The sequence below is a fragment of the Tetrao urogallus genome (genome assembly GCF_951394365.1).
Source record: "Tetrao urogallus genome assembly, chromosome: 26".
NCBI classification, from domain to species: domain Eukaryota; kingdom Metazoa; phylum Chordata; class Aves; order Galliformes; family Phasianidae; genus Tetrao; species Tetrao urogallus.
The window spans coordinates 2,909,763-2,933,142 of record NC_136839.1 but is presented as its reverse complement, the minus strand read 5'-3'; the positions used below and the strand labels follow the sequence as shown (position 1 = coordinate 2,933,142).

Sequence of the window (23,380 nt, the reverse complement as noted above, 5' to 3'; positions counted from 1 at the left end):
AGCATGCTGCAAGAGGTGGGTTGGAAGGAACCGGGAGGCGGTGATGCTCTGCACGATCCAGGGCCGTCTGGCCGTGCTGTGCCCCTCCTGCTGGTGGGATTCAGCTCCTGGCAAAGAGCTGCTGGGTCTGTCGTGTGGGGGGGACCCATGTGCGGGGCTCAGAGCTCCACCTCGGTTGGTGACACCACCCCACCCCAAGGCTTTGGAGCCGGACCAACGCTGACCCTGTGTGGATCCATTCCTCTCCCCGGCCCGTTGTGAGCAGCCCCCACATCAGAGCTGAGCTGCTTCAATTAAAAATTAATCCGCCACTCCAACAACCCAACAGCCCAGATGCTGATGTGCTTAATTGGGTCTGCCCCCCTCCTTCCCCCCCCCACGGAGGGTTTGCATCCCCAAAGCCCACCCTGGCCCCACTCTGCAGGTCCTTCCTGCTTTGCTGGGAAACAACAGATTCCTTTATTTTTGCAAGGGCTGCCAAACCAAACGTGGCAGCCCAGCAGCATCCCTTGCACTGCACCATTTCAGGGCTTCATCCTGCAAGCAGAGCCACACTCATCGTCTTCCCTGGACTTTATATGAGGCCACATCTCCTCGGGGTGCCTCGGCACAGCATCTCCCCCTTGGTCAAGCAACTCCCCGTGGTTGTTGCTGCTGGTGTTTAATGATTTTAATCCCAAAAGCCTGAACAAGCTCTGAGCACAGCTCAGATAGAAACACGCAGCCCTAAAAAGCAGGGAAATGCGCCGATTTCCAGCGTTTTCCGCACGAAGCCATCCATGCAGGAGCCCTGGGGCGCCCAGGGAGAGCACTGGCGACGGGAAAACCGGAGCTAAAAGCAAAGCTGGGCTTCCCAACGGCAACGCATCCAGCCCGGCTCTTTGCGTGGCTTCTGGGGGTTGTGCAGCACCGCATGGAGGGAGATGTTTCATATATTTATATATATATATAAGTTTAAAAAATAGCTCAAAGTTGTTCAGAAATCACCCAGCCCGTGGATGGGGGGGGGGGGGGGGGGGATCGGTGCCAGCTCGGATGTCAGCACCGCTGTCGGGCAGAGCAGCGCGGAGCGGAGCGCATCGCAGAGGAGAGGGGGAAGCAGAGCAGCCCCCACCGCGCAGACCCCAACCCGCCTCCCCTTTTTCGAGCTCTCCGGGCCCGGCCCACGACGAGGGCAGCGCGGCTGCCGCTGACGCAGTGTCTGAGGCCGTCCCTGGCTCTCCGCACACCCTTCGAGTTTATTTTTTTAACTTTTCTTTTTTTTCTTTTCTTTTCTTTCCTCCTTCTTTTCACCGTCCCACCCCCTCCTCCTCCTCCTTCTCCTCCTCTTCCCCCTCCTCTTCCCCCATCTCCCTCCCGCCCCTCCGCCATCCCCCCCCCCCACCCCCTCCCTTCCACCCCCCACACCTCCCCCCCCCCCCCCAACCCCTCCCGGCCCCGGCGAGGAGGGAGCAGCGAGGCCCCGAGCGCGGCGGAGCGGAGCGGGGCATGGGGAGCCCCGCGGGGCCGCGGCCCCTCCGCACCGCCCTCCGCTGCCCGCTGTGCCCGCGGCTGCTGCTGCTTCTCGCCCTGCGGCTGCTGCTCGCCCTGCGCCCGGTGCTCGGCGCCCCGCACCCAGGTGGGACCGCGGGGGGGGGGGTGGGGGCTTGGGGGGGGGGGGGACCGCGAACAGCGGGGAGGGTGGGAGCCGCTTCGCTGCGGTTTGTTTCCTCCGCCCGGCTTTGAGTCGCGTTGAACGCGGTTTGTTTTACTCCATCTCCCCGCGGTCTCCTTTCGTCCCCCCGCGTTTTGTTTTTTTTTTTTTCCGCCCCCCCCCCTCCCCCCCCCCCTTTATTTATTTATTTATCGGTTGCTTGGTTGTGGGGGTTTTTTTGTTTATTTTTTTTTTTGGGGGGGGGGGGTTGTGGTTTTTTGTTTGTTTGTTTGTTTGTTTTTTGGCCCACGCCGTCGTTTTTTTTCTTCCACCTCCGCCGTTTCTTAGGCTTTTTCTTCCTTCGGAATCGAGCTCCCCGCTCCGTACGGCCACGCAGCTCCTGGCGAGCCAGGCGGAAACGCTGCCGCATCTCCGGGAGGGGCGGCACCGGGGCGGGGGGGAGGGATAAAGGGGGGGGCCGCCGAGGCTCCCAACGCCCCACAGCCCCGGGGTGTCCCGGAGGGGCTGAAGGGCTTCGGGGTCCCTTCGTCCCCCATCCTGCCGCCCCCCACAGCGCGTTAATCCTATCGGGGGTTATCGGGGCCCGATGGGGGGGTCCCACAGTTCTCTTTTCTCCTCACTTTCGTAATGAAGGCTGTAGGGTTTGGGGGGGGGGGGGGGGGGGAGGGTTAAGCCCTCGGAGGTCACCATGTGCACAGATGCCCGAGCAGCGGTTTTAGACGCTTTTTACCCCAGGATAGTCCGGTAAAGAAGCAAACGTTGCTTCTCGGATAAATTTGCCCTTAAAAAAAAAAAAAAAAAAAAAAAATCAAAATGTGTTAACTTCTGTCCCAACGGTAACAAACGTGAGCCCTCGGCCCTGTTTTATTAACGTCGGCTCAGCAAATTCAAAGCAGATTTGGAAATGGCAGCAGGGGAGGTGCTGCCGCCCGGCCCCGCTCCCCCCCTCGCCCCGTGGCGTTTCCCCATAGCCGCGCTGGGAGCCGCTGCCGGCCGGGGCTTTGGGCCGCTTTATGGTGCAGCGTAGCAGCGTAGGCAAAACTCAAGGGGTCGGAGTAGGGAAGGACGAAGCGATGGGGGAGGAATCCTGACAGAGCTGGAGCGTTCATCCTGGGTGCGCTGCCCCGTGGAGACGCTTTCGGATGAACTTTCCCCATTCAGTCTCTTCTTGCCCTCATAAAACGACTTGGCCCGAAGTCGTGCTGCTCCTCTCTGCAGCATTCCGGTGTCTGTGGATTCCAGCAGGGCTGCGCTGCCCATCGGGGCCGATGCTGGCGATGATGCCGCTGTCGGATGCAGGGCTGGCTCGTTCCTCTCCTGCACGACGCGGAGCACAGAGGCAGACAGAGGCGGCTCTGTCCCTGCGGTCGGTGGGAGCCGCCGAGGTGGGAGTCGGGGGGGGGGGGGGGGGGGGGAACAACAAGGCTGCTTTCAGCTCCCCCAGCCCAGGTTCTGCTGCTGCACGGCTGCAAGCACCATTCCTTCAGAGCTTTTTAGCTCCGGGGGGACTTCATTGTGGCCATCCAATATTTGAAGGGAGAGTACAAACAGGAGGGGGAACGGCTGTTTGTGAGGGTGAATGGTGATAGGACAAGGGGGAATGGTTTTAAAATGAGACGGAAGGTTTAGGTTGGATATGAGGAGGAAGTTTTTGATCCAGAGGGTGGTGAGGCACTGGCACAGGTTGCCCAAGGAGGCTGTGGATGCCCCATCCCTGCAGGCATTCAAGGCCAGGCTGGATGTGGCTCTGGGCAGCCTGGGCTGCTGGTTGGTGACCTGCACACAGCAGGGGGTTGGAACCAGATGAGCACTGTGCTCCTTTTCAACTCAGGCCATTCTGTGATTCTGTGATTTATTCTATAGGCTCCTCCAGGGCGCCCCGCAGAGCCTGCAGGTGCACTCGGCCTTTTGCACCTTTCCCTCCCTGCTCCTTTTTCCTGGGGTCTCCCCATGCTCATTTATTTCCCCTCACACTATTCCCTGTTTCTCCACATCTCCCCATAAAATCATAGGCCATTCTACGATTCTGGGTTGAAAAGGGCCTCAAAGGCCATCATTTCAACCTCCTGCCATGGGTAGTGTTGTCAACCACCAGACCAGGCAGCTGGGATGGGGACAGCAGTGACAGCAATGCCACATCCCAGGTGCTGCCAATGCATGCAGCTCCATCCAGGCAGACACTGCATCCCCAGCACTGAGTTTGCAGCTGGGGAACGATCCCTGCTTGGATTTTGGGATGAATCCCGTATTTCCCTTTAAGTGAGTGCTGTTGGGAAGGATGCTCTCTGCCTCCAGGTCCCTGGTGGGGGGGTCTTGGGGCCGGGCTGGGCTGATGGCATCACTTCCCTCCCCATCACACTGGGATGGGCTGAAAAAACAGGACTTTGGGAAAACTTCTCCACCCATCCAAACCGTTTCTCTGCATGGGCTGAGGCTGCCACGGGGTTTTGTGGGGAGGGAAGAGGGCAGAAGGGACCCGGGGAAGAATCTCCAGCCTTTACAATAAACACAGCAGGCAATGAGTGGAATCCTCCCCGTTTTCCTCTTTGCTTTTGGCACAGCGAACGCAGCTCCAAGGAATGGTAACTGGGGTTGTGCAGGAGCAGGGAGGTGGGATCAGGCTGCACATCCAAAGCCTGGGGGACCTCTGGGGATGGAGCACCCGCAGTGGGTGGGCAGTGCTGGGCCCTCATCGCCTCTGGGTCAAGAATTGCTGCCAAACATCCAACCTGAGTCTCCAGGGCCCCACCGAGCAGTGCTCTTTCCCAACCTCAGTGCTTGTATGGTTCCAAGTGCTGCTGGCCCCGGGGTTACCGTGTGCCACTGATGTTTATGGGATGGTGACACAGGAGCAGCCCACGTGGCCCCAAGGGCTCTCCCAGTGATCCATCCCAGTGATCCATCCCAGTGATCCATCCCAGCTCCGCCGCTGCCGAGGAGCAAGATTTTAATTAATGTGAGCTGTGTGGAGCCTGTGGAGCATCTACATTTTTCTCATTCTTAAGATTGCTCGGAGCCCATAAGAGACCCACACAGATGCTCTCATTCGTAAAGGACCCATCTTTAATTAATTAAGGGTTAGAAAATGATGAGTGGGGTGACTGGCAGCTTCTTGAGAGAACTTTTGAGCTCGGGGGAGGCAGTTTGGGTGCTTACAGAGGGCACTTTTCAGGCTCCTCACACCCAACCCCAGAGCTCAGTGCTGCATTGCTCCTTGTGCTGCCACGATGGGGACATAAATGGGATTTTTCATGTAGAACAGAAAGATACGACGAATGGAGAAGCATAGGAGGAATAATCTGCGTGTATGCTGTTAGTAGTGCTGAAAATGTTGATGGTTTTCAGCTAGACCCCGTTATGGGGACGTGTGCTGGGGCTGCCCTCCCTGTCAACTGCTGGAGGTTGGAGCAGGACGGGGGGGAGGAGGGGAAACTCAAGAGCTGGGTGCAGTGCTGGGATTTGTTCCCTCGTCCCCTTCCAAAGCCAGGGTGAACTGCTCACCCTGCCCACAGACAGCATCCCCCATGGAAAACAGCTGGACCTTTATTTGTCCGCATCCCAGGCAAGGAGAACGGGCTGACCGCCTGCAGGGAGCTGGGATGTGGGACGTGGACCTGATCCAGCATCACTCTGAGGCTTTGGAAAAGGAGCAGGGTGCTGCTGGTAGCCCTCTTTGGTCACAGCTAAGCAAGGAGCTCATCCCAGCAGGCCCCCACCCACAAATATCAGCTTTTCCATGAGCCAGGAGACACTCAGCAGCTCTGTGCTGCTCTGAGCTCCAGCCCTGGGCTTCACCCTTGTACAGCTCCTGTTGTGGGCTCTCTCTGGCCAAAACTTGCTCTTTGTGACCACATTTTTCTCTTCTCCATGGCAAAATGTTGGGGATGGCTGCAGCCTCACCTGGGCAAACTGCTGGGTGTGCCAAAGGAGGGGTGGCAGAGCTGGGTTTTTGTGGGACTTCTAAGGAAGGCAGATTTCCACCCAACCCAAACCCACGGCACTGAAGGTGGATGGATTTGGGGCCAGGTCTCTCCCCATGCCTGTGGTTCCATCCCCACCTTTGTGCATGCAGGGCTGTGTTCATGGAGTTCTCACTGTTGGACAAACCTCTCTGGGATCTAATGAGAACAGTGAAGGGTTCCTCTTTTCCTTTAGGTTTTATTGCAGGGTTTTCACTTCTCTGGTGCTTACCTTCCTCCTGGGCTGGGTACACCCCCATGGATTTTATTGTGGATGAGCCGTTGCTTCCACCTCTCCTCCAGCTTTGCTGTGTGGTCTCAGGGTGATGCTTTTCATCACTGTTCCACCCCCACTTGCAGCATGAAGATAACAAAGGTGTTCGTTAACAGTTTTGCTTCCTTTGCATGGGGTCTGCAGCCCCGTGGGGCTACAGGGGGCCATGTGTGCTCGCATGGAACCAGCATCCATCATCAGCCTCATCCCACGTTGCCCAGAATTGCAGGTGGTGATGCTTTCCTTATTTGCTGAGCAGTGGCGAAGCTGCTGTGGGAAGGGCAGAGCTGAGTTCCTTTCAGTTCTGGCTTTCTGACTGCTAACATCTTGCATTAAAAACAAAATGGAACCAAAGAACTGCTATGGTGGGAGCAGTGCAGAGCTCAGGGCTGACCCTGCTGGAAGGATGCAGGGCATGAAGAGCAGAGGTGGCACCCGACCTTTCATGGCTGGATTTTGGGTTTGTTTTGGGCCGGTCCAGGCAGAGCATCACAGAGCGTTGGTGCAGTTCCCAGTTCTCTTCCCCCATTTGCTAGAGGGCAGCTCCTCCCCAGGTCTCTGGTGTTTGCTGTGGTTGGGTTTCCAGCAGCACAAAGCAGTTGGGGAAGCTCAGCCAGTGCTGTTTGGAGCACAGAAATAATGCAAATAATGCAAGGAGCGTCTCTGGATGTGACCCATAGCTGTACCGTCACTGGAGGGCAGTGCTGGCAATGCCAGAGCTCTGTGCATGGACTCAGGTGAGGTTGTGTCTCTGTAGGTTCTGCACTGGACGATAACTTAAGAGCAAAGGGTGGACGTTGTGCTCTGCATAAATCTTCAGTTCTGCCCAAATTTTGCTGCCATGTAGAGCAGATCAGGGTTTACCCCGAGAGCATCATTCCACCATGCTGGATCCTGCCAGGACTGGCTTTATCCACAGGATAATGGGTTGGGAGCAGGAGTGTGACTGTGCTCCTCTGCTCCGTGTGTGTGCAGCACAGCACAGTGCATCCAGAAATGCCCCCATTCATGGGGGCTCTGTGGGCTGTCAGTCTGTGCTTAATGCTCCTGAGCACGACGTCCTCCTGCAGCTCCTCTCAGGAGCAACCAATGTGTCACACTGTGATGTCCCTGAAAGCCCAGCAGGTGACTTCCCATTCCTTCTTTATCCTGCGAGCCCAAAACTCTTAAGCTATAATTTCCAAGTTCCAGCTATTCTCTTTTTAGAGGATGGTGATATTTTCTGCTTTTCTGGCCCCAGGACTGTCCCTGGAGTCTGGGCAGCTTCCTTTGAACCCACGCAGCACTGTGGGTCTGGCCCCAGCAGGCACCAATCCAGCACTGCAGGCAGCAGTGGGGCACAGAGCATCACCCACTCCTCAGGCTGACCCTGGGCCTTTTTCCTCATGTTGTTTATTTTGTTGCCTTTGCTTTTCCAAAGGCTGGCTGACACAGAAGCAGGAGGGCTGTCCTGGTGCTGACCCTCGCTGTGCTCGTGATGGAGAGGGTTTTTCCAGCCCCAAAGCGAGCTGCTGTTCAGCTCCTGGCAAAGAGCTGCAAGGACAGCCTGCAGCTCTGCTCCGAGAGGGTTTTGCTTAGTATGAAACTTGTTGGAATTTGAAAAATGTCTCTGAGCAGCTCGAAATCTCTTCTCCCAAACCCTGTCTTCCAGCACTGCACACACCGAGCCCACACCCCTTCTCACCCATCGTTATTTGAGGTCATCCCTGGTGCCATCCCCACTGGGGGATGAAGCCTTTCCAACACTGTTTTTTTTTGGAGCCATTCGAGGTGCATAGAACTCTTTTCCAGAGCCAACCGAAAAAACCCTCTGGTTGCTTTCTCCTCCTTCCTCCATTTCTTTTTTCCTTGCTGGAGACGAATGGGATCGCTGGAAATGAGTGGGATTGGTGGCCTGGAACAACACAGCAAGGGCAGGGGGAAGGTTGGGATGAATCGGAAATGAGAACCTTTTCAGACCAAAAATTCATACAATGGCAACAAACCAAAGCAAACCAAAGCTAAATATAGCCAGGCCCGTGAGCAGGCTGACTGCTCGTGATGTTCGTGGTGGAAGAAATGGGACAATTTAAAAAGGAAAAAAAGGAAAAACTGTTTTCTTGACACGCTGCTTTTCACTGGGTCGTTGGGTGAAGCACGGTGTATCCCAGTGCAGGGTCCTGCTGGTTTTACTGCTCCCTGCAGCTTTGGGGATGAGAAGGAATGAGGAGGCCCTCGGCGATGCTCTTTGGCAATGGAGGGTTGGGAAAATGCTGTGGGACTGGGAGCTGTGAGCATGGGCAGCAGCTGTGCGGTGTGGGCATGGTGGAGGTTGGGATTTTGGAGGCTCCCAATGAATGTCTGGGAATGGCCTCAAGTTGGACACTAGGAAATACTTCTTTTCTGAGAGAGGGGTCAGATGCTGGCATGGGCTGACCAGGGAGGTGGGGGATCAGCGCCCTGGAAGCATTAAAGAAACGTTCAGATGTTGTACTGAGGGATGTGATGTAGTGGGAAATAATGGTGGTCAGTGGACAGTTGGACTGGATGATCTTGGAGGTCTTTTCCAACCTCGGCAATTCTATAATTCTCTGGTGACAAGGGGCTGGCCAGCTTAATGAGGTGGAGTCACTGCCCTGAGAGGCGTTCAGGAAATGTTTAGATGTTGTACTTTGGGACATGGTCTATCGGTGAAAGGTGGATGGATGGACTGCATGATCTTGGAGGTCTTTTCCAACCTTGATTCTATGATAAGGAAGGGTTGGCCACCTCAAAGTAGGGTTGGCCAGGGAGATGGAGACACCATCAAAGTAGGGTTGGCCAGGGAGATGGAGACACCATCCCTGGAGATGTTCAAGAAGCATTCAGACGTTGTACTGAGGGACATGGAGTAGTGGGAAATATCGGTGATAGGTGGATGGTTGGACTTGGGTGATCTTGGAAGTCATTTCCAACCCTGGTGATTCTGTGATTCTGTCATAAGGAAGGGTTGGCCACCTCAAAGTAGGGTTGGCCAGGTTAACGGAGGGTTGGCCAGCTCGCTGAGGTGGACTCACTGCCCCTGGAGGTGTTCAGGAAACGTTTGGATGTTGTACTGAGGGACGTGGTGTGGGAAATATCGGTGATAGGTGGATGGTTGGACTGGATGATCTTGGACGTCTTTCCAACCTCGGTGGTTCTATGATTCTATGATGCCAGGCCAACCACTGGCAGCACTTTAACCTTTTCTTTCCCCGTGCTTCTTTCCCTCTCGCAACCCAGACTCCAAAGTCTTCCTCATCTACAACGTGGGCGCTCAGGGCTGCCTGGAGACGAAGGACTCGCTGGTGCGGCTCTCCAAAGGCTGCAACACCAGCTCCCCAGCCCACCAGTGGAAATGGGTCTCACGCAACCGCCTCTTCAACGTGGGGGCCATGCAGTGCCTGGGGGTGTCGTGGCACGGAGGCAATGCCACAGCTGGCCTGCATCCCTTGGCCACCTACGAGTGCGACCGTGAGTCCGTCAACATGCGCTGGAGCTGCCGTGGGCTCGGGGAGCAGCTCTCACAGCACCTGGGAGCCCGACCAGGCAACGCCTCGCTGGATAGGGGCGACCAGGCACGCAGCTCACAATGGAGGACATATGGAACTGAGGAGGATCTGTGCTCCGTGCCCTACTCTGGTAAGGCTTTGCCGTGTGTCAGGCTCACCGTCTGCACCCCTAGGTGCTTCATGGCATGGTTGGGTTGGAAGGGACCCCGAAGTCCCACAGCAAGTCCAACCCCTTGCTATGGGCTGGTTGCCCACCACTGGATCAAGTGCCAGGGTTGGATGCGGCATTCCAAACGGGGCTTCCCTTCTGTTAGTGTTCTTTGCCAATCTTCATAATTCTGTGGTTCTGTATTGGCACAGTGGTGCAGTCACCATCTCTGGAGTGGAGGGTGAATGGGGATAGGACAAGGGGGAATGGTTTTAAAGTGAGACAGGGGAGGTTTAGGTTGGATATTAGGAGGAAGTTTTTCCCCCAGAGGGTGGTGAGGCACTGGAACAGGTTGCCCAAGGAGGCTGTGGATGCCCCATCCCTGCAGGCATTCAAGGCCAGGCTGGATGTGGCTCTGGGCAGCCTGGGCTGCTGGTTGGCGACCTGCACACAGCAGGGTGTTGGAACCAGATGAGCACTGTGCTCCTTTTCAACCCAGGCCATTCTGTGATTCTATGAGTGGCACTGAGGGACACAGTTTAGTGGGCATGGTGGGGGTAGGTTGGAGGTTCAGCTTGGAGATCTTTTCCAACCTTAATGATTCTGTGATTCTTTTTGTTCCCATTGCCTTGATGCCTTGCAGAGACCCAGCAGCCATTAGCAGTAGTTGTAGCCCCTAAGCAAAAGCAGTCCCAAGCTAAACACCATGTAGCTCTCTGCCCTGATCCTGCAGGGGGATGGGGGAGAAAAATAAATGAAAGTGTAAGAACTTGTGGGTTGAGATAAGGGCAGCTTAGTAAGGAAGAAAAAATAGGGAAAGAAAAAGAAAAAAATCAACAGTAGCCAAAAGAATAAACAAAACAAGCAATGCACGAAGCAATTGCTCACCACCAGCCAGCTGATGCTCAGCCAGTTCCCACACTCCCCCCAGTCAGCACCCTCAGTTTTATCATTCCATGTGACATCGTATGGTCTGGGATGTCCCTGTGGCCACTGTGGGGCAGCTGTCTTTGTTCTGTGCCCTCCCAGCTTCCCCCTGATGGGGCAGAGTGAGGAGCTGAAACGTCCTTGACTCAATATAAGCACTGCTCAGCAACAAGTAAAACATTGTTATGTTATCAACATTATTCTCATCCTAAATCCAAAACACAGCTCGTAGGGAGAAAATTAACTATTCCAGCCAAAGCCAGGGCGTCCAGGCACCCCCTGGTCCCCCAGCCAAGAGAACCCTCATCCTCAACTCCCCTTGGCAGCAGCCTCATGGGGGGACCCTCTTCTCCCACAGAGATCTACACCATCCAGGGCAACTCACACGGGAAGCCCTGCACCATCCCCTTCAAGTATGACAACCAATGGTTCCACGAGTGCACCAGCACAGGGCGAGAGGACGGCCACCTCTGGTGTGCCACCACCCAGGACTACGGCAAGGATGAACGATGGGGCTTCTGTCCCATAAAGAGTAAGTGTGGGTGGCTCGTCCCATCCCAATGGGATGCAGGAGCATCCTCGTGGTTGCCCAGCACCTGGCTTTGGTGGGATATTGGTTTGGTTTGTTCTTTTTTTGGAGCTGGAGTGGGATGTGTTGGGTGCCAACTGCTTGTCCCTATAGGCAATGACTGTGAGACCTTTTGGGACAAGGACCATCTCACCAACAGTTGTTACCAGTTCAACTTCCAGTCCACGCTGTCCTGGCGGGAGGCTTGGAACAGCTGTGAGCAGCAAGGAGCCAACCTGCTCAGCATCACCGAGATCCACGAGCAGACCTACATCAATGGTGAGGCAGGGTGGCCCTGCCACCTGGGGCAGAGCTAGTAACACCAGGGGCAACTGGTCCCAGGTTTTGCTCTCTGTCCTGGTTGGGTTGGGCTTGATTTTTGGGCTGGGGTTGCGCGTAGAGCTGAGCTGGGGGGCTGATGTTGCTCCTCTCTCTATGTTGGCCCCAGGGCTGCTGACCGGGTACAGCTCCACGCTGTGGATTGGGCTCAACGACCTGGACATCAATGGGGGCTGGCAGTGGTCTGACAACTCGCCACTCAAGTACCTCAACTGGGAGAGCGGTGAGCTGGGGGCTTTGTGAGGGGACAGGGGCAGGGGATGGGCCGTGAGCAAAGGATGTGGCTCTGGGCAGGTGGCAGGAGAGGTGGCCTGGGCTGCTAAGGTGCCCTGAGCTGAGCATCTTTGTTTCAAGGGCTGTTGAATACAAAATTGAGTGATGGGCAGCTCAATGGCCTGGTGTGGAGGACACTGGTGGCATTATTTGCCCACTTCCATCTCTAACCCTTAGCTCACAGGGCAGAAGGACCCATTGCAGGGGATGCTCCGGTTGTGCCTGATGCCATCAGCTCGAGGCACTTGTGGGGATAAATATTATATCCCTGGAGGAGGTCTGGGGACAACCACTGACTTCCACCTGGCATTTCTAGTTCATGCTGATGCTCCAGGTCCTTGTGCATCAAGGCACAACAAATAATCCCTAGTGTGCCACAAAATCAAGCCATCTCTGCTTGGGGCAGGGAGAGCTGTGCCCTGCCCCGTGAGCTCCCAGCAGCCTGTTTCCCCCCCCCCCTCCTGACTCCCATTTCCAGACCAGCCTGACAACCCCAGCGAGGAGAACTGTGGTGTGATCCGCACTGAGTCGTCCGGGGGGTGGCAGAACCGTGACTGTGGCATCGCCCTCCCCTACGTCTGCAAGAAGAAGCCCAATGCCACCACTGACCCCTTCCTGACAGGTGAGTTGGGGCTGAGCAACCCCAGGGTGTGGGTGCGGGAGGGATCCCAGCTCTGGTCCCAACTGTGGCAGCTCATGGAGGTGATCAGGGTATCCAGGATGGGCATTGATTTGGAAAACTGCAAAGCAGCACCACCTCAGTGCTCAGTACACTCACAGGTCAGACATCAGGAGAAATGGGAGATCCCTGGTGCTTTCCCAGATCTCCGTGCTTTGCTGTTGCACTGATGGTGTGCAAACAGAAGGGATTTTATTTTGTTCCCGGAGCTCTAAAGTTACCACTGCTTGCACCTTGCCTCTGCTTGCACCTTGCCTCTGCTTGCACCTTGCCATTGCAGGGCTTTGCCCATAGCTGTCCCATGCCTTGGGCTCTTGTCCCAAGCACAAAGCACTCTCTAAGCATCCCCCTGGGACCACAGTCCCCCGCAGAGGAGAGGCTGGGGGAGCAGAGTGGGAGACCTTTGTTGCTTTTCCTTGCCAGATTCATGGTCAGAGGTGAAAGTGGACTGCGAGCCCAGCTGGCAGTCCTTCCAATCCAACTGCTACCGCCTGGTGGGAGAGAAGAAGAGCTGGCAGGATGCAAAGAAGACCTGCCTGCGGAGTGGGGGGGACCTGGTCAGCATCCACACACTCTCCGAGCTGGAGTTTGTCACCAAGCAGGTGAAGCAAGGTGAGAGGAGCCCATCCAGCCTATGGGTGTGGGGCGTGCATGGGGAAATAGTGGCATCCTGTTCGTGTTTATGTCTGTGCAGAGTCAGATCACGTGGGTTTTGGTGTCGTGGGGATATTTGGGAGAGCCAAATTTGGAGCCTGTGAGCCTTTGTGCTCAGCGTGATGCATCGTGTCATGATACAGAGGGCATCACAGTGGGGAGAAAATAGCATAGACCCATCTGAAAGTATCACTAATTCCATTTGGTTAATGCAGAAATAGGATGAAAGCACCAAGAAGTAGGCAGATTTCGTTCTGTTTGCCCCTCTGTGGGGAGAGAGCATCCCTGCCCTGCCTGCTGCATGGTTCTGAGCCCTGCACCTCCCATGAGGGTGGGGGCTTGGAGAGGAGCTTTGCAGCCTTTTGGGGAGGGTCTCTGCCAGATTGCAGCCAGGCAGAGGCCATTCTGCCTCCTGGCTCTGAGCCTCCTGTTTTGACAGACGTGGAAGAGCTCTGGATTGGTCTAAATGACCTCAAGCTGCAGATGAACTTCGAGTGGTCAGATGGGACACCTGTGAGGTTCACATATTGGCACCCCTTCGAGCCCAACAATTTCCGTGACAGCCTGGAGGACTGCGTCACCATCTGGGGACCGGTGAGAGCACAGGGCAGGAAATGCATCCTATAGCCCCATGGCATCCTTATGGCGAGGGAGGAGGGGCCTGGGGGAGTATCTCTTGCTTGGGTTGAACCTGCCTCAACCCAGCTGCTGGGAGGGGAAGGATCCAGCGCATCCATGGGGGCTGATGCAGAGAAGGAAAATCAATGGCATACAGGCTGGGAAATTCCCCAGGGCTGTGAGCTGGGCTCAATCCTGCTCTTCTCCACCCTTTCCAGGAAGGCAGGTGGAACGACAGCCCGTGCAACCAGAGCCTGCCCTCCATCTGCAAAAAGCCCGGCCGGGTGAGCCAGGAGAAAGAGGAGGATGACCACGGGTGCAGAAAGGTGAGGCAGGGCAGGCATGGGAGCCCCTTGCAAAGGGGTGCAGTCTCTTGGGCAATCCCTCAGTGCCCAGAAGATGTAGGATGGGTTTGCAAAGTGCAGCCTTGAGGGTCACCTTGGCACTCCTAGAGCTACAGGTCTGTGCCCAGGAGACTGCAGAGTCCTGGGCTTCTGCAGTTGCATGAGGCCACAAAAAAAAAAATTGAGACAAAATTCATGCTTTCATCATCCAAGATCCTCCCCCTTGCTCTGGCTTGAGTTTCCAGCTCAGAATTTCATTTTTTTTTTCCCTGCTTGCTTACATTGATGTACCAAAATGCTGCAGCAAAGCTGCTCCATGCAAGAGCTCAGTGAGATGGGAATGGGATGGACATGGGATGTGATGGCGTGGCATGGCACGGGATGGCATGGAATAGCATGGGATGGGGAGCCCAGTGATCATTTTCACCCCATTTTGAACACAGCCACTGAGTTTGTGCATTTCCACCAGGACTGTGCCACTCCAGCATCTCAGCCAGCTGTGCCCTGCCTCAGTTTCCCCACCTTGGCAAAAGATGCTGCCTGGCTTCTTGGGCAGCTTCACCCAGACCCATCCATTCCAGCAAACTCAGACAGATGCTTGGCTCTGCAAGAGGTTGGGGACAGCATGGCAGCTAGGCAAGCTGCTGGGCCAGGATCAGTGCCAGTGCCAGGAGGGTCTCTAAGTGGGGGCTGAGCCCTCTCACCCTTCCCACCCTTTGACATCCCTTCATGTGTGCCTCCCTCCCTGTGCTGCTGCCCTCTCCCTGCTCTGGCAGCAGACAGGCACTGTTGTGTGTCCAATTCCGGACAGGCTCCAACATCAACAGGCGGGTGATTAAAGCAGGCTGCAGTGGGACTTGCTCTCTGTTCAGCCCCATGACACAAGAGGAGGATAATGCTCCCCTCCCCGCTCCCCGGCAGGGTTGGATGCTGGCAGGAAGAATGATATGTGCTGCTTTGAAGCCGTCTGGCTGTTTGTTTTCCTTGCAGCCCTGTCCTTTGGGATTGCAGGATTGCTAGAGCTCGGTCATGCCAGGTCAGCTGGGGGTCAGAGACCTCACAGGAAAAGCTGGAGGTGGCAGCAGGAGACGTGGCTCCCATCCCATGTCCCTACCCCACCTCAGGGGCTCAGTCCCTATGGTTGGGACAGTTTTGCATGGGCTCAACTGAGAACTGGGCTGAGAGGAACCTTATGAGGTTCTACATGGGCGTATGTAGAGTCCTGCACCAGGGGAGGAATAACCACATGTAACAGTACGGGTTATAGGCTGAGCTGCTGAAAAAGAGCTCAGTGCAGAAGGAGCTGGGGATCCTGATGGCCAACAGTTGACTGTGAGCCAGCAGTGTGACCTGGTGGCCAAGAAGGCCAGCGATGTCTTGGTTGATCAACAGCTGACCAACAGTTGACCACAAGCCAGAGATGCACCCTCATGGCCAAGAAAGCAGTGGGACCACAGGGTGCACTGCACAGTGGCCAGCAGGGCGAGGAAAGTGCTTCTCCCCTCTGCTCTGACCTGGGGAGACCTCATCTGGAGCACTGCATCCAGTGCTGGGCTCCCCAGTTCAAGGCAGACAGGCAACTGCTGGAGAGAGCCCTGCAGAGGGCTGCAGAGATGGTGGGGGCCTGGAGCACCTCCTGATGGGGACAGGTTGAGAGCCCCGGAGAGCCTGGAGAGAGGAAAAAACCGAGGGGATCTCCATAGAGGTTCATTCCAACTCCTACCAGCTTCTGCTGTCTCGTGTCCCCAGGGCTGGAAGTGGCACAGCCCCTCCTGCTTCTGGCTGGGTGAGGACCGTGTCACCTACAGCGATGCTCGCAAGATGTGCTCTGACTACGGCTCCACACTGGTCACCATCACCAACAGGTCAGCGTTGCGCCCTGAAAAATGAGCAGCACGGGGATGGGGTTTGACCCATTGCTTGGGATGAGATCAAGGCAAGGGGGGCTCAGCTCACAACGTCTGCCCTCCAGGTTCGAGCAGGCGTATGTCAGCAGCCTCATCTATGGATGGGATGGCGAGTACTTCTGGACAGCCCTGCAGGACATCAACGAGACGGGCGCTTTCCGCTGGCTGAGCGGCGATGAGGTCATGTACACCCACTGGAACCGCGACCAGCCCGGTAAGGGGATGGCAGGGGTGGGACAGGATGTCCCCATCCCCTCTGGCTCTGCCCAGGGAGGGGATTGACACGGCCACAGCCTAACCCTGAGGCCGGCTGCAGGTTACAATAAGGGTGGCTGCGTGGCCCTGGCCACCGGCAGCTCCATGGGGCTGTGGGAGGTGAAGAACTGCAGCACCTTCAAGGCCAAGTACATCTGCCGGCAGAACCTGGGCACGCCGGTGAACCCCGAGCTGCCCAGCGCCTACCCTACGCCCAGCCTCACCGGGAGCTGCCCGCTGGGATGGAGCGCGGACCCCAAGCTGCGGCACTGCTACAAGGTACGGGGTGCTGGGCTGCAGTGAACCCCAGCTGTGCCCCCATCTTATGGGCGTACATTGGTGCATGCAAAATGCATCCTGGACACAGCGCTGGGGCTGGAAGTTGGGATGCTGGTGCTTGTTATGGTGGAGATGATGCTCTGCTTTTGCCCCCTGCTCAAGTCAGGGGTATCCCAATGGGATCCCAGGGCTGAGCCCCCCGCCTTCCTCCATGCCCAGGTGTTTAACTTTGACAAGCTGCAAGAGAAGAAGACGTGGATCGCAGCACAGGAGTTCTGCCGGGAGCTGGGAGCCCAGCTGCTCAGCCTGGGCAGCTACGAGGAGGAGCACTTTGTGGCTAACACCCTCAACAAGATTTTTGGGTGAGGGGCCGGCTGTGAAAGCACAAATAAAAAAAGCCTCCGTGTTGGAAGCTGGCTGTGTTCTGACCTTTTCCCATAGGGAGTCAGAGCCAGAGATCCATGAGCAGCACTGGTTCTGGATCGGCCTCAACCGGCGTGACCCTGCAGGGGACCGGAGCTGGCGGTGGAGCGATGGGCTGGGGGTGAGTCCAGCAGTGAGGCACTGAGCATGCAGAGCTGAGCCCAGCGAGCAGCAGCACTGCAGGCAGCTTTCACTGGAGGATTCGGGGATGTCTTTGGGGTGGAAGTCCAGTCTGGGAGCCCCAACCTTTCCTATCTGTCTCGGCCCCCAGTTCTTCTACCACAACTTTGACCGCAGCAACTATGATGACGATGACATCCGGAACTGCGCAGTGCTGGACCTGGCCTCCCTGCAGTGGATGCCGATGCAGTGCGAAGCCCAGCTGGACTGGATCTGCAAACTGCCCAAAGGTACCATGGGGCACTGCTACCCCAGGCAGAATCCGCAGGGGATTGCAGATATGGTCACGGCTTTCCTTTTCCTTCTCCAGGAACTGATGTGAAGGAGCCAGAAATCACAACCCAAGGTGCGTTAGGGGCTGTGTGTCCATCTGATTCCATCGTCCTCCCTGGGTGCAACCAACTCGCTGCAGGGCATTGGGCATGGGCAGGTTATCCAGAGGAGAACAGACCTTGTGTGTGGGCTCATGGGAGGGTGGGAGCCAGAACAGAGGAACCAAGGTGTCCTCAGCTCCAGCCCGACACCAGCACTCAGCTTCATTGTGGTTGCTGCCCAGGGCCAGTTCCTCTTGATCACCCAGAGCAGAGCAGGCTCAGGCTTCTGGATGGATGCTGAGTCCTGCAGGGAGCAGCTCAGCAGCCAAACCCTCATGGGAAAGAGGTGCTAGGATATAGGAGGTGGCTGAGCTGCAGTATAATGCTGGGTCCCTGCTTGCAGGCAGCAAAGAGTGGGTGAAGTACCAAGAGGCTGAGTACAAGTTCTTTGAGCACCACTCAACGTGGGTGCAGGCACAGCGCATCTGCAGCTGGTTCCAGGCAGAGCTGGTGTCAGTGCACAGCGAGTCCGAGCTGCGCTTCCTGGGCCAGAACCTGAAGAAGGTAGGAGATGCCCCTGCCTGAATGCTGCTTTCCAGGGCTGCTCTGTGTTCATCGCATCCCCTCTTTCCGTGGCCTTAGTGGGGGATAAGCCTGGCTCTGCATACCTTGGGTGGATGGTGGTGTGGTGTGCAGGGCCCTGGAGCAGGCACTGATGTCCCCTCTCCGGTCCTGCAGTTCTCCAGGGGTCAGGAGCAGCACTGGTGGATTGGGCTGCACACCTACGAGAACGATGGCAGGTTTAAGTAAGTTGTGGAGACCAGATCCCCCTGTACCCCTGTTTTTCCCTGTGCTGCCGTCCCCAGCCTGCAGAGCACCGCAGCACAATGCCCGTCTCAGGCTGTGCCCATCCTGGGTTGGTGGTTTTGAGACAGTGGGGTGAGGGCTGCTGGTTCCTCACCCAGGAGAGGGAAGAGCTGCTGCACAGTCCCAATTTGGCCATACATGCCATTTGTCGCATTGCAGCCAGTTCGTACCATTCACCAAGTCCTTGCTTTGTGCTTTCCCAGGTGGTCTGATGGGTCCCTCCTCAACTTTGTCTCCTGGGCACCAGGCAAACCCCGTCCCATCAACAAGGACAAGAAGTGCGTCTATATGACGGCCAGCAGAGGTGAGGGGCCACGTCCTGCAGTGCTGGGCTCTGGAAGAGCCGAGGGCTGCAGGCTGAGCTGAGGGGCTGTTCCTGTCCCACCTCTCCCCACAGAGGACTGGGGGGATCAGAAGTGCCCGACGGCGCTGCCCTACATCTGCAAGCGGAGCAATGCCACTGCTGTGAAGCCGTCCATCCCACCACTGCCCGCTCCCACGAGTGGGGGATGTCCCCGTGGCTGGATCCAATTCCTCAGCAAGGTGAGCTGGGCAGGCAGGGATCGAATAAGGCAGGATGGGTCTGGGCTGGGGGTGAGGAGAGGTTGGGGTTTTGGGGTTGGCAGTGATGGCTGTGGGATGGGAACGCTCCCGGACCACCCTGTGCCCCCGGTGCCCATGCAGTGTTTCAGCTTCAATGGCCACGACAGAGCTGATATCGTGAAGTGGCCGGAGGCGAAGCAGGCCTGTGAGAACCAGGGCGCCGTGCTGGCCACCATCTCCAGCCCTCTGGAGCAGGGTATGTCACCCCCGGCCACCACCAGCGCCAGCCCCAAGGCTGCTGGAGGTGGCCCTCAGCACCTCGCCATCCCTCACAGCTTTCATCACATCCATGCTGCTGAACATCTCCTTCGACCTCTGGATTGGCCTCCACGATGCCAAGAAGGAGTTCCAGTGGGTGGAGGGTGAGCCGCTTCGGCACGTCAGCTGGGCGCCTGGGGAGCCCTCGGAGTGCAGCTCCTCCAGCCCTGGAGACAAGCCGGTGAGACCCCACTGCCCCATAGCATCCCCTGGGCCTGGGCTGGAGAGGGGTTGGGGCACCCACCACCCTGACAAGGTTTCAGCATGTTGTCCCACCACGAGGGATGGGCTGAAGGTTGCACATTGTGGGATTGGCTCTCTGAGGGCAGAGCAGGGTCTGGTCCTGCAGTTTGTAGTGTCCATGGGCTGGGGGTTGTGTGATGTGGTTGGACACAGGCTGGGGGCCATTCTGATTCTGTGGCTTGGCCTGCAGACCAATTGCGTGGTGGTGTGGCACGGCTCACCCCCCCACTTCACGGGGCGCTGGGATGACCGAAGCTGTGTGGAGGAGAAGCATGGCTACATCTGCCAGCGGAGCATAGGTAGGCTGTGGGGTGACAGAGTTCCCCCCATTGTGCAGAGGTGGGGGGCTGCTGTAAGCACCCCACGCTGTGGGAGTGTGTCACCAATGGGATCAGCTTTGGGGGAGCGTGGAGCAACGTCCAGGAGTACAAACTGTGGGAGCACCTGGCCCTGTTGTTTCTTGGGGCGCTGCTGACCCTGTGCACATCAGCCTGGCCGAGTGGGCTCCATAGCAGTGTGCATCTGATGGGAATCCTCGAGCTTAGGATGGCACCTCGCCACTGAGCAGCCCCTGGGGACGTGCCCTCTGCAGCCAGGTGCACATGTACCATGCATGGCACTGCCGTGGGGATGCCCCAGCTCGGTGGGGGACGGGCGAGGAGGTGACCCCTGCAGGAGCATCCTCTGACCATGTCTCTTTGCTCCCCCAGACCCATCCCTGAGCCCCGCGCGGACGCCGTACCCCCCTTCGCCCACTGGCACCCTCTTTTACCACAACAGCACTTACCGAATCCTGCAGAAGCCTCTCAGGTGGCACGAGGCCCTGCTGCTGTGCGAGACCCTCAATGCCACCCTTGCCACCATCCCCGACCCCTACAGCCAGGCTTTCCTCACCCAGGCCATCAGCAGCCTACGTGCCCCGCTCTGGATCGGGTTGGCCAACAATGAGGTGAGGACACGGGGTAGGCACCCAAGGTGGGGGTCCTGGGGGGTGGCAGCTGCCCCTCAGCCTCTCCCCTCGGCTCTCCAGGGCGGTCGGAGCTACTCATGGCTGTCGGAGGAGAACCTGTTCTACGCCAACTGGCAGGACGGGGAGCCCCAGCAGGCTGCTGGCTGTGCCTACATGGATGTGGATGGGAGCTGGCGCACGGCTGGCTGTGACACCAAGCTGCAGGGCGGCATCTGCCAGCTCCAGTCGGGTGCGTGGCGGATGGCCCGGGGGGCTCCGTGGACCCCAGCAGTGGGTCTGACATTGGGTTGGAGATGGCGTCCCACTGGGGACCTTCTGGAGCTCAACCCATGGGCTTGAGTGCCCCGATAACCCCTGACCCCTAAACATGTCCCCCCACCAGGTCCCCCCCGCACGCACAAGTGGAGCTACAGCGGCAGCTGCCCCAAGTCGCTGGAGGACTCATCCTGGATCCCCTTCAGGGACCACTGCTACACCTTCCACATGGAGATCACCCTAGGGCAGAAGGACGCAATGCGGAGGTGCCAGAAAGGTATGGAGGGGCTGTGGGAGGGGATGGGAAGAGGATGGAAGGGGGTGGGTCCCCATGTTACCTCTGGATACAACAGAATACCTTCAAATGGAGCCCCTGTTCCTGTTGCCATGGTCCAGCCCTGGTCAGCCATCATTTCTCCTCAGTGCTGCTTTGTGTTGGGTTCCCCATGTATCTCACAGTTCACGGCCATCAGCGGTTCCTCAGCTTTGTCTTCCCCATCGCTGCTGCTCCCAAGCTCCATCCCCAGCTCTGGGCTCACCCCTGACCCCTCTTTCTTCCACAGTTGGTGGCACAGTGTTGTCCATCCAGGACGAGATGGAAAACGTCTTCGTGTGGGAGCACCTCCAGGCATACGAGGGCCCATCCAAGGGCGCCTGGCTGGGCATGACGTTCAACCCCAAAGGTACAGGGCACAAAAGGACCCTTCCTGACACACCATGAATTCTCAGTAGCTCTGTAGTGAGCAGAGGAGCCCTTGGTAGTGGCTGCAGCACGGGGCCATGATGTGACCATGAGGGCTGATGTCTCAGGCTGTGTTAGATGAGCCAAGTGTATCCTCCCCATCACCCCATCACACCTCCTCCTGCTTTCAGCACCAGGATAAAGGCAGGGCATCCCTGCTGGCATCCCCAGACCCAATTCTTTCACTTCCAGGAGGTACCTTGGTTTGGCATGACAACACAGCTGTGAACTACTCCAACTGGGGGCAGCATGACACGGGGCCCAGCATGCTGAGCCAGAACAGCTGCTACTGGATCCAGAGCAGCAATGGAGTCTGGCGCTTGGGCTCCTGCACCAACGTCACCATGGGTGTCATCTGCAAGATCCCCCGAGGTAAGGACCTCATGTTTGAGAGAGTGGGGTCTGGGCAAGGTGCTGCAGGGCAGAGCTGTGTCCTGCTGGCAGGGTTGGCCATGTTTGGGGCAATTGTGTTGTTGTGGCATCTGCGGGGAGGGGGGGAGGGAGCCGTGGTAGTGTGCTCATCTCTCTGTGTTGCCATTGCAGTGGAGGAGAGCAGCTTCTCCAGGGCAGGTGAGTGGCACTGTCAGCCCAGGCACAGCACCAGGAGCTGGAACCAGTCCTGCCAGGCTGAGCTGCAGCACGGGTTGTGTGAATAACAGAAAAATGGGGGATTTGGGTGGGAAACCATAGAAATCAGAACAGTTGGGAAAGACCTCTAAGATCCTCATCCAACCCCAACCCATTCCCAGCATGCCTGCTTTGTCCTCATATCTCCACAGTTCACCACCACCAGAGTCAGTTACTTCCCCACCTCCCTGGGCAGCCTGTGCCAATGATCATCACTCTTACAGAGGAGAAATTTTTCATAAGATCCAACCTGATCCTCCCCTTGCTCAGCTTAAGGTCAATCCATCCCAAGGCAATTCTCAGTCCTCCTCTGCAGAGGAGCACATCTGCGGGCCCTTTGCTGAACCCCCTGCCCTTCTGGAGGTGTCACATCTGATGGGATCCTATAGATCCAACCCGGGCAGCTGCCAGATGTGAACACCCATCAGGACCGACCCAGACAGGCTGTCCCAGAGCTCTGCCGTGGGCACGATGCTCCCAGCACACCCCAGCACTGCCCCATTCTATCCACCCACCCACCCTCAAGGAGAGCACCCAACTGAAGTTCCTCCAGACTTGGGCAAGGACTTGAGGAAACAGCATCAGTATTTCACTGGACTTTCCGTTCCCCGCAGCTCTGCCGGAGAACACGACGGCCATCGCGGTGGTGGTGCTGTCGGCGCTGGCGCTGAGCGCCCTGGTGGGCATCGCCATCTTCCTGTACAAACGGCGGAGGAGCTCCGAGCGCGGAGCCTTCGAGAGCGCCCGCTACAGCCGCACCACCTCCAACCCCAGCGAAGCGGCCGAGAAGAACATCCTGGTGTCGGATATGGAGATGAATGAGCAGCAGGACTAACGGCAGGGGGAACGGGGAGGGGGGGGGGAACGGGGATCGGCACGCAGGCGGTCCTCGGGGTGAGCGGGGCTGGGGTTGGGGTTGCTGCCGTACCCCCAGGCTTGCCTCCGGCTGCTGGGAGCTCTTCTGCAGCAGCTGTGGAGGCGGTTTCAGGGCTCAGAGGTTCAGAGGAAAGCTGCCTCCACTTGGAGAGCTTTCCCTGGCCGGGCTCCGAGACACCTTCCCCTGGGGAGAAAGCACATGTGGGCGGTCGGGGCCCTGCGGGGGCTCACCCCCCCCCAAGCAACGAGTGTCTGAGAACACATCCTCCCAGGCAAGAGGTCTCCAAAGCCGATCTACCTCCCCTTCCCGCAGTCCACTCTCCGCCCTCCTCATCCTCACCTCCCCCAGCAGCAGATTTGTGGTCCCCCATAACCCTGATGTTCCCATGCCCAGCGCTGCAGCCCTTCTCCCCCCCGTGTTCCCCCCGGGCTGGCGGTGCCATCCCATCCCTCTCGCTGCCCCCCATCCCAGTGAGCACAGAGCTCCCCACACCACGAGCAGGTGAGAGAACTGGAAGCCCCGCGCATCCTTCCCATTGCTGCGGTGCCAGTTGAGGTCCCACCGGCCAACTGTGGAGTGTGCAGAGGAAGGAGCACAAAGCAAAGGGCTGCCTTGGTGCCACGTGCTCACCGTG

General features: G+C 57.5%; 1 protein-coding gene across 1 annotated transcript; it reads left to right on the top strand.

Moving 5' to 3' along the window:
* Positions 1-998: 998 nt before the first annotated feature.
* MRC2 (mannose receptor C-type 2) lies at positions 999-22,704 on the top strand (the record flags this gene model as incomplete). The annotated part of the gene is given in 33 exon segments (XM_079547204.1): positions 999-1,095; positions 1,098-1,252; positions 1,254-1,415; positions 1,417-1,618; positions 9,128-9,526; positions 10,830-11,003; positions 11,154-11,318; positions 11,488-11,601; positions 12,130-12,273; positions 12,754-12,942; positions 13,424-13,578; positions 13,821-13,928; positions 15,696-15,811; positions 15,919-16,067; positions 16,170-16,387; positions 16,607-16,749; positions 16,829-16,931; positions 17,082-17,220; positions 17,301-17,336; positions 17,708-17,868; positions 18,043-18,110; positions 18,375-18,475; positions 18,569-18,714; positions 18,856-18,970; positions 19,050-19,213; positions 19,466-19,574; positions 19,986-20,224; positions 20,306-20,474; positions 20,628-20,777; positions 21,064-21,183; positions 21,435-21,614; positions 21,786-21,812; positions 22,484-22,704. Coding segments are annotated over 33 exon segments (4,938 nt in total).
* Between the last annotated feature and the right edge of the window lie 676 nt (positions 22,705-23,380).